At 39.8% G+C, this 15,908-nt stretch overlaps 1 protein-coding gene across 1 annotated transcript; it reads left to right on the forward strand.

The window, feature by feature from the left end:
• The first annotated feature begins 84 nt into the window (after nucleotides 1-84).
• Nucleotides 85-7,585, forward strand: LOC127162124 (arylsulfatase B-like). Its single transcript, XM_051104929.1, has 8 exons — nucleotides 85-540; nucleotides 1,677-1,863; nucleotides 1,979-2,169; nucleotides 3,086-3,293; nucleotides 5,362-5,605; nucleotides 5,723-5,793; nucleotides 5,895-6,047; nucleotides 7,051-7,585. Exons 1-8 carry the CDS (start codon nucleotides 301-303, stop codon nucleotides 7,302-7,304), a joined length of 1,548 nt encoding a protein of 515 aa, XP_050960886.1. The 5' UTR covers nucleotides 85-300; the 3' UTR covers nucleotides 7,305-7,585.
• The last annotated feature ends 8,323 nt before the right edge of the window (nucleotides 7,586-15,908 follow it).

Consider the following 15,908-nt stretch of genomic DNA (forward strand, 5'->3'; position numbering starts at 1 on the left):
TTTAAAAATTGTAGGAGCATATTTAGATGTTGGCAAACTCTTCTTCATAAGAAGACGGAAAACTCATGACCGTCACATGACTCATTAATATTCATAAGCAGGGCCTGGCTATTGAAGGAACGTCGAAATTAATATTGATGATCCGAGATCACTCAGGTGTTGATTCTGCAGCTTCCCGCCGGGTTTGACTTAGTTTGAGTAGTTTATCACAGTTCAGTTTTAACTCGGTGTGTGAGAGGAATCGGTTCGGATGACTCGTGTGTTCGTGAGCGACTCTTCCGTGTCTGACTGAAGCTCAGGATGAGGAAACTCGTGTTGTGTTTTCTGCTCGTTTCTGTCGCTCGTGTCGCGGCCAAACCGCCGAATGTCGTGTTCATTTTGGCGGATGATTACGGCTGGAATGATGTGGGCTACCACGGCTCTGAGATCCGGACTCCTCATCTGGACCGGCTGTCCGAGCGCGGGGTTCGGCTGGAGAATTACTACGTCCAGCCGCTGTGCACTCCATCCCGGAACCAGCTGATGACCGGCCGCTACCAGGTCAGAACTCACCTTAAACTGTGAATATGTGTATTCTCTGTGGGTATTCTCTGCAGCAGACTGCAGTAAGTACTGTGGCAATACCGTGGTATCAAACGGAATTCGGTTCCTGAATTTCATCTGTGGTGTCAGACGTGATGTTGGAGTTTAAGGAAGTAGAATTCAAATGCAATAAAGTTCATATAACGGCTTTTCATTAGAGCATTTTCATTTGCATCATGTTTATGTGTGTGTTTACCGTGGTACTGTTAAACACTGCATGTATATTGGTCATATATCAACCCGTTTAATCGCAAATTTTTCCAATAAGTATCCAAATGATGTGTCATTAGTGAGCCTTTTTTGAAATAATAATTAGATATATTTTTTATTTTTTTGGAAAAGCGTGTGAATTTTTTTTTTATCTCAGCTCAGCTGTTTTCATCACATTCTAGGGTTACAAAGTATTTCAACGTGTTACTTTATTGTAACATGTATCATAAAATTGCTATTAGTATTACAACAGCATTATTGTAACTTATCTGTAACATTTGAATATTTAATTTAGTGCAATATTTTGTCATTGCAACATTTTAGTGCAGCCTTCACTAACAACTGCAGTTCGATTTATTTATACACTACCAGTCAACCATTTCTGAACAGTAAGACTTTTAATGTTTTTAAAGTTTATTCCTGTGGTTTCAAGTTGAATGAATCTTCACTGTCACCTGTTCCTTCAGAAATCATTCTGATATGCTGATTTGCTGCTTGAGAAACATTTCTGATGATTATGCTTTAAATTGATCAAAAGTGATGATAAAGACATTTATAATGTTACAAATGATTTCTATTTCAGATAATGCTGTTCTTCTGAACTTTATATTCACTTTATATCTCAGAAATGAAAATGTCAAACTGAATTAAGTTCCTGAATCTGTTTCAGACATGAGGTTTGAGTTTAAGGAAGTAGAACTAATGCGAGTTCATATAACTTTTCTAAGTAGTTTTTACTAGTGCATATTTAAGCTATAGCTATAAAAATGCATGGCATCATGTTTGTGTGTGTGTTCACCATGGTACACCTAGGATTAACAGTGATCGGTGTGTGATGGCGCTGTCAGTATTGCGTGTGTGTAAGCGTGTTGTTTGTGTGTCAGATTCACACGGGTCTGCAGCATCAGATCATCTGGCCGTGTCAGCCGTACTGTGTTCCTCTGGACGAGAAGCTGCTGCCGGAGCTCCTCCGGGACGCCGGATACGACACGCACATGGTGGGGAAGTGGCATCTGGGCATGTTCAAGAAGGACTGTCTGCCCACACGCAGAGGATTCAGCAGCTTCTTCGGTAGGTGCTTCAGCCGCACTCGAGTGAATCAGAGCAGACGCCTGACTGCAACAGGAACAGACGCTTCATAGTCGTCATAACCTGGATCATGTGACGTGTGTGTGTGTGTGTGCAGGTTACCTGACGGGTTCCGAGGATTACTTCACTCATCACAGATGCAGTTTCATCACTCCTCTGAACGTGACGCGCTGCGCTCTGGATCTGCGGGACGGCGAGGACGTGGCTGATAATTACACGGGACGATACTCCACTGAACTCTTCACCCAGAGAGCCACGGACATCATCACACGACACACACCTGAGAAAGTACACACACTCGTTACTACCTACACAGTTCATACCAAGGGATAATGATGATTTTATTTTCTTGACGTGATTTCAGAGCTGACGTGAGAAGCGACGATGACGGTGTCAGTATGACCGAATATCAGACGCCGCGTCGATCCGTCAGATTTGAATGAGAAAATTCAACAGTAAAAGTTTAATGCAGAAACATAAACTGAGCCGTAAAAATGCAGAAAATAATTGTTTAAACTGCAAATTAAATGCATTTTTAAAAAAACTAACTTACAAATGGTTATACAGTACATTTACATTTTACTTACATTTTGAGCACATTTCAGCCATCTATCTCGACAAAGTCTTCATTCCATCTTAGTCCATGTTATATTTTAGTGAAATATAAGAATAAAACTACTTAAAAAAGCTGTCAATATTAATAATTGTATTTAAAAACTGCTAATAAATATTTAATTTTAGTATTTAAATCACAACAACAACTAAAACAACGCTGCATGCAATGCTGAAAAAATAAAACCTGTAACCAAAATCAAATGTAAATCTGGTCTAGTAGTAATAGCTAGTAAAATTGTTGACCTGCCATTTCTGAACATTATACTTAGACTATAACGTAATATTAATCCAGTCACTTTCAGTTCTGCTTAGAGGAATCTTTGAGGCGTGTTTTGGTGTGGCATTAGAAAAACTTACATCACCCTCAGCTGTTAGAAACAGGAAATTCATTCTGTCTGAACAGAAACAGGGATCAGAATGTAACAATCAGACAGGGAGACATGCAACTCTGATTTCAGCTGTTATAAGAAATAATGAGAACAACCGTCTGCCATCAATTACCATATTATACCGTCTTTATAAATGCACTAGGTTTTCTCAAATCTCAGCTGTCTCTGCAGTGTTTTTTGACGTTTCTCTTGTGTCGCAGCCGTTGTTCCTGTATGTGGCGCTACAGGCCGTCCACGGCCCCATGCAGGTTCCCGAGCGCTACGTCGCCCCCTACAGCTTCATCAAGGACCAGCTGCGCCGCGAGTACGCGGGGATGGTGTCGGCCATGGACGAGGCCGTGGGGAACATCAGTCAAGCTCTGCAGGACACCGGACTCTGGAACAACACCGTCTTCATTTTCTCAACAGGTACTGAGATCGTGAACGTCACAGCAGACGGGACGAGTCTGGTTTAGTTTGACTGATCTTTATTAGGCAAGGCTGAGCATCATTCAGAAGTACATTAAGAAAGAACTGAAGTGGCAAACATCCCACTCAAAGATCTTCATATATTATCAGGAGTCGTGTCTTTTGATGGCAGTTAATAATTTGGACCGTAGTGAAATATGAGGATCAAATCATCCACATCATGACGGAGAATAAATGTGCATAATCAGTCAAATATTTTTCTGTGGCTCTTAAAAATTTGGCTCTTCCACGAACGCTTTAAAAGGTCTTAAATCAGAGCCTTAAATTCATAAAGTCGTGGCATTACATGTTGCATGCACTGAATTGTTTTTGCCATGAAAATAGCCTAAGATGCTGACATGGCATTAAATAAAAATATACTACTACTGCATGCACTGAAAACCTCATTTCTTCTTCAGTGTTTTTGTCTTGTTTTCCAGTACAGATATCTAAACAACCTTAATTCAAGACTTAATTCCTTTACTGGAGATATGAAATGAAGATATGAGGTCTTGTTTTCAGTGTTGCCAGATTGAGTCAACGGGTTTCAGTCCAAACAATAATTCCAAGAAAAACATGCTCACAACATCCAATGCCAAATGAATTCTGTAGAATTTCGTCACCATGTCAAGCAAGATTAATACGGACCATTTTACCTCCTTAACACTAAATAATGATCACAGTACAAAATTATAAAAATGAATCCGTTTCCCTGCCAGGAGACGGGGAAATGCATCATGAGTAAAAGAGAGTGAGTAAATATGACAAAAATGTCCAAATTTAAAGTATGTCAACTATATTTTCAAATGGCAGCCAAAAAATGTACAAGCTCATTTAACACTTGGAAAAACACATGCATCATTTTCAATGTCACCAAAAAAAAGCCAAATTAATATGCAGAGAAAAAAAGCCCCGTGGTGATCAGAATTAAGGAACTAATTAGTGCAGCAAACTTCGGGTGGATGCACACGCTCATCTCACACGCGCTCATGCACAAACCACAGCAGATGAAGAAAGTGTGCCATTTATTGATACCTACTGTACACTAGTCAGATAAACAACAACACAATAATAATAACAATGTGCTTGACTTCATAATGCGTTTTAACTCCAGTCAGATCTACAGTGCGACTTTGTTGAAGTGCACATTCTAGGACATTTAACAGAACTTACACACTCAGTCAAAACTGATGAATTTAACTCAAACCTCTTTGAGACGCTGTCAGGGTGTTTACCAGAATGCAGTGTGCACATGAGGATGGACAGGTGTCATAGTCCTCTATTTTATTTCCATTAATTCATTCATCGTAACAGGTCACACTTCCATCCTTTAGTGCACATATTTCAAATTTGGTCCCTTATCACACTAAAAACCTGTCTGTCACATCTCGGCAACACCTGACGGCAAAGTGATTGACAGCTCTCCCTCCCCTGCCCTGATTGGTTAAACTGAACCAGTGATGTTAAAGGCTGACTGTTTTCTGTGATAGGCCGACTTTCTTAATTACAGACATGTTCAAATGTATTAAAATAACATCAGTCTAATCCAAGCAGCCCAATGCATTTTTTCCAGTCCAACCCGATCAAAAGAATCCCAGTTGGCCAGAAACACACCAAATCTGTCAACGCTGCTTGTTTTATGAGAAATTAAACAATATGAAATGAAGTTGTGATCAAAACGAGAACAAACATCTGTCACTGGGGAATGAAAACATGTTTCCTTTGAATTAAATAGATTTTTCTGAGCCCGTTGGCAGATATTTGTTCTTGTTTTAATCATAAACTCACTCAGTTTTCAGAAAACAAAATTTATTTTGTGTCACTTTGCTTCTTCAGTAAATGTATGTTGATTTATGAATCAAACAAAGATATTCCAGTTATTAGTTAGTAAAATGAATTGAAAACTAATGGAGATCTGTTGGAAGCTGCATTTTTTAAAAGTCTTAAATTGTCCATCATCAAACCTGCAGAGAGTCTGTGTGTGCGCTGCTCAGTCATAAGGTGGCGCTGTTTCCTCTCTGTCGGACAGATAACGGTGGTCAGACGCTGACGGGAGGGAATAACTGGCCTCTGCGTGGCAGGAAGTGGACGCTGTGGGAAGGCGGGGTCAGGGGCGTGGCCTTCGTGAGCGGACCGCTGATAGAGCAGCCCGGAGCCGTCAGTCGAGAGCTCGTCCACGTCTCTGATTGGCTGCCTACGATTGTGGGTCTGGCCGGGGCGTCGACGAACGGCACCAAACCTCTGGACGGGTTCAACGTGTGGGACGCCATCAGGTGAGAGAGCAGCTCTTCATCATCATCATCATCAAACACACCTGTCAGACAGTGCACCTGTGCTGATGAATATGATTCTGATCCTATTGATCAGATGAGCGTAACTGTGTGTTTCAGTCGTGGTAAAGCGTCTCCTCGAGTCGAGCTTCTGCACAACATCGACCCGCTGTATGTGGACACCTCTCCATGTGAGTCAGAGACCGGTTCACACTCAGACCAGAATCTGGTTTCACTCCCATCTGGAGTCAGAAACACACGTGAGCTGTTATTTCCTCTGTGTCTCCTTCAGGTCCTGGCGGCGAGGTGTCGGGAGAGTTTCTGGAGGAGTCTTTGCGCTCGTCATCGTCTCGGGCCGCCGCTCTCGGGTCTCGCTCGGAGTTCAACATCTCGGTTCACGCCGCCATTCGCTACAAGAACTGGAAGCTTCTCACGGGTTACCCGGGTGCGTGACATCTTTAACTTCATTCATTTTCCTGACTGGAGACACACGTGAGGAGCTGTTAGCGTGTGATGGTGTGATTCATGTCTGCTGGATGAAATCCTGCTTTCTTACTCATTTCGAGCTGCTGATTCCAAAAATATTACAAAAATGCTGATTCCAACCGTTAGTAAGGTGAAGAAGTCTCGTATTCTCCCTTGATCAGCAGGAAAACTGCACAAACACATGATTCTTGTCTGAATCTGAGCCAGATCACAATGATTTGATCAACTCTCAGCTCATTTTCACATATTTTACTGCAGTAAATAATTTTTTTCATGTCTTGATTTAAGAATCTTTTAGACATTTTACTGGATAACAAGATGAAAACACTTCCCTACAATTTATTTAATACATTTTCCTGGTCTTTAAAAAGTCTTACATTTACCTTCATAAAGCCTACAGAAACCTTGAATCTGTATTTGATTGAAAGTTTTTATTGATATTTTTATTGCGACATGAAATTAGCTCATATGTGACCCTGGACCACAAAACCAGTCATAAAGGTCAATTTTCTGAAATTGAGGTTTTGAAAAGCTGAATAAATAAACTTTCCATTGCTGTATGGTTTGTTATGATAGGACAGTATTTGGTCGAGATACAACTATTTGAAATCTGGAATCTGAGGGTGCAAAAAAATCACAATAGAAAAAATCGTGTTTAAAGTTGTCCAAAAGAAGTTCTTCGCATATCACTAATCAAAAATTAAGTTTTGATATATTTACTGTAGGAAATTTACAAAATATCTTCATGGAACATGATCCTTACTTAATATCCTGATGATTTTTGGCATAAAAGAAAAATCAATCATTTTGACCCACACAATGTATTGTTGTCTATTGCTACAAATAAACCCGTGACACTTAAGACTGGTTTTGTGCTCCAGGGTCACGCGTTAGGCCTGTTTTGCACATCAGCAGATGTGTTTGTGTGTGATCATGTGACAGGAGCTCATGGCTTCTCTCAGGTTGTCCTCTGTGGTTTGCGCCCCCTGGTGGCCGTCCGGTGGAGGCGTCTGAGCCGCTGAAGCAGGTGATGCTGTTTGACATTGAGAAGGATCCTGAGGAGCGTGAGGAGGTTTCCCATCAGCGTCCGGAGGTGGTGTCCTTCCTGCTCAGACGTCTGCAGCAGTACCAGAAACAGGCCAAACCCGTCATCTTTCCGCCAGATGACCCGCACTGTGACCCTAAAACCACTGGAGCCTGGGGACCCTGGGAGTGAGGATGAGGATGATGAAGGCTAGGGATGCAAACAGAACTGAGTTGTTTGTGAATGAGCAGAAGAACGTCTGTGACGATTGATGAGCTGCTGAAGCGTCTGAGACGCTGATGAACAATCATGCAGTTATGAATGTTTTTATCTTCTACTTGATTTTATATTTGTGTGTGTGATTACAGCCTCCCATTTAATGAGATCATGAAACAGAGAATCAAACTGTTCTTGATATTTACAGTGTTTTTCTACAATAAAACATCCTGCAAGTTACAGAACTCAAAACTACACTTCAGTGTAAAATATGAATGATTTTTCCACCCTGCCAAAAAGTGAGATGAAATGTAAATCAATGAGATCTGTATAACAGTAGCAGATACTGACATACAGTGATGTAAATATCAGTGTTCAGTGTTCACTCTATATCTCCAATAATATGCGTTTAGACTAAAATGATCCAAACATATAATGCAATGCAATCCAGTGATGAACAAATAAACGTTCCTCAAGAGATGAAGTGAAGATCATTCCTCCACTGAGGAACAGTGAAAGAAAAACAGCTTGAAACAAACGTTCCTCAAAAGATCCTGATGATCAGATTTGAGACTAAAAAATGATTCATGGAGAATCAAGTAAAGCCGAGCTGCTTCAGTCCAGTACGTGTTGAAATATGACTACAGTTATTCTGACGCTTACTTGATAGAAATCAGTGAAGATTTGACAGCGGTAAGACTCCTGAATCACCAGCTCTAGAAAACGTCAAACTATCGGTCAGGTGACAGAAGACTTGGAGTAAATTGTGTGTGAAACTGTTTGATCATGTTGATCATTTAGAAGCTTTAGAAATATGGTACAGAAGCTTCATAAGGTTAAGATCATTTCAAGAAGATGTTGTGAATATTAAGGTGAGTAAATGACTGGGTTGACAACATTCCCTTTATGATTGTATGAGGATTGAGCTGTTCATGTTGATTGGACAGATTCAGGACGTTTTCCAGTGAGACGAGGCCGAGCCACATCAGGCTTCACATGTTTTCTGTCAGGTCAGTGTTTGCTTATGGACGTAATTATAACGTAAGTCACACATTGAAGTGAATTGCTGTTTTTGTCTCTTCTGAGGAAGATTCATTCACTTGTTTGCCAATGAACCACAGAGAGACATTTCAATCAGGTTTATTCATGTTCATCTGATCTCATTTTGTAAGTGACTTTTCTTTCTATCTTGAAGATGTTTTCTTCTGATTGTTTGACTACTCAAAAGAGAAAATAGGATAATATAACTTAATTACTTTGTGTTTTCTTGCTAGATAAACTTCACATACATAAACAGAAATATCTTTATTTTATTCAAAGTCGATCTAGACAAGTATATGGAAACTCCGATCTGAATCAAAAGATTCACGAATAACTTGACTCCGAAGTTCCGATCAAAATGAAATGATCCGCGCTCCGAAGAACCGATCTGAATCAAATGATTCACGATTTAAATGACTCCGAAGCTCCGATCTGAATCAAATGGTTTGCGAATCAAATGACTCCGAAGTCCCGATCTAATTGATCCGCGATCCGCGCTCCAAAGTTCCGATCTGAATCAAATGATTCGCGAATCAAATAACTCCGAAGTCCCGATCTGAATCAAATCATTGGAGAGCCGCACCGAAGTCCCGATCTGAATCAAATGATTCACGAATCAAATGACTCCGAAGTCCCGATCTGAATCAAATGATTCACGAATCAAATGATGAAGTTTGAAGTTTGTAGCTTAATTCACTAGATTTGAAATAGTTTGAGCTGCAGTTCAATAGGAATCAGTTGAAATCATTGATTGTATTAGTCTATACAGAGCACAAATGGGAGAAGCAGATGAACACAAAACATCAGAACAACATAAAGAGGTTAAACTTTATCATTCAGCTGAACTGTGCTTGTCTGTTTGAAACACTTCAGTTCTTACATGATCTTCTTAGTGAAAAAGTGGTCTGGTCTGAATCAGGAGAGAAATCTGCACAGATCAAGCACCGTTTACAAGCCAAAACTGGACCTTTCTAAACAGCTCTAAACAAATTGTTATTATTGTTATTATGGATTATGGACTCGTTTTTTAGTTAAAAACGTCTTGATGGTTTTTTCAGCTTTTATCTTCTCAAGATGTGAACTGATGGACTGGAGTGGTGTGGATTACTTGTGGATTATTGTGATGTTTTATCAGCTGTTTGGATTCTGACGGCACCCATTCACTGCATAGGATCCGTTGGTGAGAGAGTGATGGAATCACACATTTCTCCAAATCTGATGAGCAAACAAACTCATCCTAATCCAGAATGGCCTGTTTTCAGACTCTGAATCTGCAGGTTTGACAAGATGAAGCTCAGTCTCTGTTCGGTCCAATGACGTCGCTCCTCTCAGGATCAGTTCTGGTCAGTCGACTCACTTCTGGTTACTGACACAATGTGTTCATCAGTCTGAAGTGTGTTTGTGCTTCACTGTAGAGACGGAGAACAGATTGAAAAGCCATTAGAGAGGAGGAGACAGACTTTTCCAGAGACGGCACAGAAACTGCAGCTCACTTCCTGTAATCAGACCCTCCTCCTCCTCTGCACTTCCTGTGCCTGTGGAATGGTGCTCTGTGATTGGCTGGAGCAAAAGCTCAGCGTCTCCACGTGTCTCAGTCTGTAACCGCTTCTTTCTGAATCTTAATGCTTAAAACAAGGACAAATATCTGTCAGTGCGCTCAGAAAAATAATATTGTTTTTCGTTTTAAAAATTTGCTTGATTTGCTTTTAACTTGATTTGCTCTTGTTTTGATCTTGAATTTTTGATCAGTTTCTCCAAAAACAAGACTCAGTATCTTCTGTCATTTGTCATTTCAGAACTGTATGTTGATCTTAGGATGTTTGGATATTTGTACTGAAAAAACAAGTCAGAAATACTGAGTAAGAGTGTCAGTTTCTGCAGCGTTCAGAACATGTCTGGTGGACACCATGTCTCATGTTTAGTTGTGTCATTAGATGTGATTGTGAAGGTGAGCGGTCAGACACTCCAGACGTTACTGAGCTCTTCAGATGAAGACCGATATCAGGTGAGAGGAGGAAGCGCTTTGTGTTTTGTTGGATGTTTGATTTCAGTCACATGAGCCGCTGCAGCTGAAAATAGAGCAGATTCCATGTTGTGTCTCGTTTACAGATGAAGGTGGTAATTTTGTGTGATTTGACTGAGGGACTCTGGGAAAGCGCAGGAGGTGTTTGTCCAAACCGCTGCAGTGTGTCCCGTTACACGTGAACACCAACGGACGGGTTAAGTGTTACGAGCGTCACGTGTGAGACAGAAACGAGACGTTCTGAGCCACACAAAGAGCTCCAGTGCTGTCAGAGACAGACAGTGAGGAGAAACACGAGTCAGGATTGTTAGCACACGTTCAGCCGTTTGAAGCATTTCAGTCCAGAGCGGTTCGGGTGAGACGTGAAGCTGGACATTAAGATCCCAAACCACTAAACAAAGTGTTTCCAGCTGTCAAACTGCAGTTTATCTCATGAGCTAAACTCACACACCTCTGACTCAAACTCCTTCATCCAAACCCTTTCGATGGGAAATATGTGCTTGAAGTTCCACTGAGATTGTGAATTCATATTTTAGTGAATTTTGTAGTTATTGTATATTTTAGTTATAGTTTTAATTAACATTTTAATAAACATCAACTTTGTTTTAACTCTAGTAACAATTCATTTTTATTTAATTTTACATTTAATATATAATTAATTAGTAGATTTTCATCAGGATTCTTGATTATGTAGTCATTAGTGCTTCACTGATTAGATTAGGTGATTGATTGATTAATTGATTGATCTATGGCCACAGCAGGAGGTGTGCAGGGCGAGATGGAGGTCAGGTGAGATTCGGCAGATAAAGTCGGTGTGTGTCGATGAACAGACGCGTGACGTTTCTCCTGATGTGACTGTGATGAACTCTGAACATTATCAGTCATTTAATGACAAACTCAAATATTGTTAACTTTGTGTGTGTGTGTCACAGGAAACACCTCCAGCCGTCCTGCAGCTATCATGGGTGTGACCTCTGATCTTTGATCTGATGTCAGTGAGGTCCTGACAGCTGCAGATCTGACCTCGGATCAGTCTGTCCGTCACCGGTGTGGATCTTCTCCTCTCACTCGTCCATCTGCTCTCTCTTTCAGCTTTCTTTCTTCTTCTGTTTTTCTATCACACACTCCAGTTGTTCTCAGAAAAGCCTTTAATTTGGTAAAATCACTGTAAATTTGCCTCGCCTTGTAGCCACGGATCGTCCTGTAGTGTTTTGTTTTGATCCGTCTCTTCTCTTTGATCTTTCTTCTGTGGAACACAAAATAAGATATTTACAGAAATGTCTTAGTGTTTTTTTTTTCCAAACAGTGAAAGTCAATGGAGACCAGTGCTGTTTGGGAGGAAAAATTGTATTTCAATGCTTTTTGGTTCACTTGCAAAAATATTGTGTTCCCTCTAAAACCAGTGTAAAGTTTTTTTGTGATGTATGAATAATATGAGGTGAAATAAAGTGTTTTTGAGTTTGCAAGTGAATGCGAAGTTAATTTCAGGACAATGCAATACTCTCGCAAAAAAGGTAAATGTTTTTGCAAGCAAATTACAAGGTTTCTCAGGAGAAGAAAAAATTATTGGTTTCCCCTAAAATTAACGATGCATTTGCGTTTGCTTTGCAAAAGAATTGCGTTCACTCACAAAAGTAATACTTTTGCAAGCAAACACAAATGTATTGCATGCACATGCAAAGTTTCTCGGGGGAATGCAATCTTTTTTGCAATAAAACGAAGTTTCCTAAAGGAAAACACAATACTTTAGAGAGAATGCAAAAGCATTGAAATATAATTTGTCCTTCATCTCTTATTGTTTTCCAGCAACATGTCCCTCCAGCGTTCTTCAGAACACCTTCTCATGTTCGCAGATGATCCTCTGATCAGTTCAGCTCCACATATAGAGTGTGCTGTCAGCATGAGGATCACTACATCTCAGCTGTTTCTCCTAGAAAGCATTGAGATTAAACTGAGAACAAATGGAGGCTTTTACTGAAGTCTCCCGTTTCTCTTGAAAACAGTCGTTGGTAATCTTACACGCGTGTCCTCCAGACGTTCACATCTCAGGAATGTGAGGAGAAAGACCGGAGGATGAGCCGAGACACAGCTGAGATGGTGCGATGAGCGTGAGCTCACGCGGATCTTCACACACCTCTTATTTCTTCAGCTGTGTGCGACGGCAGCGCGGATGATCTGGGATCAGCGGTGGTCTGGCGGGGTTACGGCGGGTGAAGAATGTGTGCCGTCCAAACAAATACACGCAGCCTCTCCAAACACACGTCTGAGAGATTACAGAGACCTGCTGGAGAAAACAGAGATCTTCACGTCCTTGAGAAAGAGAAACAGATATGGAAGTGTGTTTCAGTCACAGGATATTACATTAAAACAGTCATTGTGACTTTATGCTACTGATTTAGTTTATCAATCAAATCTGAATTTTCTGAATTCTGAATTTGTCTCGCAATCTTTTTTTCTTAGAATTGCGAAATATAAACTCAGAATTGTGAGATACCCACATAACAAAAATATGTTCCAAAAAGTTAAGTTACAATTTACTAAAATCCGACTTAAACTTCTTCTTTTGAGACTAAAATTTCCAACTCTTACTCCTCCTAGAGCTTTAACTCTACAAACTCAGATCTTCAGACTGATCTCCGGGTGTGCTGTATCTGTTCTAACTGATCAGACCTACGCTTTTTAAATTTGGGAAAAATCCCATAGACTTACATTGACGGAATGTTCAAATGAGCAACACTATTCAAACTACTGCTAGCAACATGCTAATCATGCTACAAACATGCTAGCAACATGCTAATAACTGGCTAATCATGTAAGAAACCTGTTAGCAACATGCTAGTAACTTGCTAATTATGCTAGAGAAAAGCTAGCAACATGCTAACCATGTTAGAAACATGTTAACATGTTAATCTTGTTAGAACATTCTAATCATGCTAGCAACATGCTAATCATGCTAGATGCATGTTAACCACATGCTAATCATGTTAAAAACATGCTAGCAACATACTAATCATGGTAGAAGCAAGTTAACCACACGCTAATCATGTTAAAGCATGCCAATAGCAAGCTAGCAACATGCTAATCATGCTGAAAACATGCTAGCAACATGCCAGTAACAGGCTAATCATGCTAGAAACATGTTAACAACATGCTAATCATGCTAGAAAAATGTTCGCAACACGCTAGTAACATGCTAATCATGTTAGAAACATTCTAGCAACATGCTAGCAACATACTAATCCTGTTAGAAACATGCTAGCAACATGCTAATCATGCTAGAAGCAAGTTAACCACATGCTAATCATGTTAGAAACATGCTAGCAACATGATAATCCTGTTAGAAACATGCTAGCAACATGCTAATCATGCTAGAAGCAAGTTAACCACATGCTAATCATGCTAGAAAAATGCTCGCAACACGCTAGTAACATGCTAATCATGTTAGAAACATTCTAGCAACATGGTAGTAACATGCTAATCATGTTAAAAACTTGCTAGCAACATACTAATCATGGTAGAAGCAAATTACTAAAAGCTAATCGTTAAAGCATGCCAATAGCAAGCTAGCAACATGCTAAGCATGCTGAAAACATGCTAGCAACATGCTAGTAACTTGCTAATTATGCTAGAGAAAAGCTAGCAACATGCTAACCATGTTAGAAACACGTTAACATGTTAATCTTGTTAGAACATTCTAATCATGCTAGCAACATGCTAATCATGCTAGATGCATGTTAACCACATGCTAATCATGTTAAAAACATGCTAGCAACATACTAATCATGGTAGAAGCAAGTTAACCACACGCTAATCATGTTAAAGCATGCCAATAGCAAGCTAGCAACATGCTAATCATGCTGAAAACATGCTAGCAACATGCCAGTAACAGGCTAATCATGCTAGAAACATGTTAACAACATGCTAATCATGCTAGAAAAATGTTCGCAACACGCTAGTAACATGCTAATCATGTTAGAAACATTCTAGCAACATGCTAGCAACATACTAATCCTGTTAGAAACATGCTAGCAACATGCTAATCATGCTAGAAGCAAGTTAACCACATGCTAATCATGTTAGAAACATGCTAGCAACATGATAATCCTGTTAGAAACATGCTAGCAACATGCTAATCATGCTAGAAGCAAGTTAACCACATGCTAATCATGCTAGAAAAATGCTCGCAACACGCTAGTAACATGCTAATCATGTTAGAAACATTCTAGCAACATGGTAGTAACATGCTAATCATGTTAAAAACATGCTAGCAACATACTAATCATGGTAGAAGCAAATTACTAAAAGCTAATCATGTTAAAGCATGCCAATAGCAAGCTAGCAACATGCTAAGCATGCTGAAAACATGCTAGCAACATGCCAGTAACAGGCCAATCATGCTAGAAACATGTTAACAACATGCTAATAATGCTAGAAGCAAGTTAACCACATGCTAATCATGTTAGAAACATGCTAGCAACATGCTAATCATGTTATAAACATGCTAGCAACATACTAATCATGCTAGAAGCAAGTTAACCACATGCTAATCATGTTAAAGCATGCCAATAGCGAGCTAAGCATGCTGAAAACATGCTAATAAAATGCCAGTAACAGGCTAATCATGCTAGAAACATGTTAACAACATGCTAATCATGCTAGAAGCAAGTTAACCACATGCTAATCATGTTAGAAACATTCTAGCAACATGCTAATCATGGTAGAAGCAAGTTAACCACACGCTAATCATGTTAAAGCATGCCAATAGCAAGCTAGCAACATGCTAATCATGCTGAAAACATGCTAGCAACATGCCAGTAACAGGCTAATCATGCTAGAAACATGTTAACAACATGCTAATCATGCTAGAAAAATGTTCGCAACACGCTAGTAACATGCTAATCATGTTAGAAACATTCTAGCAACATGCTAGCAACATACTAATCCTGTTAGAAACATGCTAGCAACATGCTAATCATGCTAGAAGCAAGTTAACCACATGCTAATCATGTTAGAAACATGCTAGCAACATGATAATCCTGTTAGAAACATGCTAGCAACATGCTAGAAGCAAGTTAACCACATGCTAATCATGCTAGAAAAATGCTCGCAACACGCTAGTAACATGCTAATCATGTTAGAAACATTCTAGCAACATGGTAGTAACATGCTAATCATGTTAAAAACATGCTAGCAACATACTAATCATGGTAGAAGCAAATTACTAAAAGCTAATCATGTTAAAGCATGCCAATAGCAAGCTAGCAACATGCTAAGCATGCTGAAAACATGCTAGCAACATCCCAGTAACAGGCCAATCATGCTAGAAACATGTTAACAACATGCTAATCATGCTAGAAGCAAGTTAACCACATGCTAATCATGTTATAAACATGCTAGCAACATACTAATCATGCTAGAAGCAAGTTAACCACATGCTAATCATGTTAAAGCATGCCAATAGCGAGCTAAGCATGCTGAAAACATGCTAATAAAATGCCAGTAACAGGCTAATCATG

This window comes from Labeo rohita, unplaced genomic scaffold, assembly GCF_022985175.1.
Source record: "Labeo rohita strain BAU-BD-2019 unplaced genomic scaffold, IGBB_LRoh.1.0 scaffold_84, whole genome shotgun sequence".
Lineage (NCBI taxonomy): Eukaryota > Metazoa > Chordata > Actinopteri > Cypriniformes > Cyprinidae > Labeo > Labeo rohita.

What these genes read in the sequence shown, in the direction of transcription:
- LOC127162124 (XM_051104929.1), top strand. Translation starts at nt 301, where the DNA reads ATGAGGAAACTCGTGTTGTGTTTTCTGCTCGTTTCTGTCGCTCGTGTC. An exon ending in AGGATTCAGCAGCTTCTTCG is followed by an intron (nt 1,864 to 1,978) that starts GTAGGTGCTTCA and finishes GTGTGTGTGCAG; the next exon opens with GTTACCTGACGGGTTCCGAG. An exon ending in CACGACACACACCTGAGAAA is followed by an intron (nt 2,170 to 3,085) that starts GTACACACACTC and finishes CTTGTGTCGCAG; the next exon opens with CCGTTGTTCCTGTATGTGGC.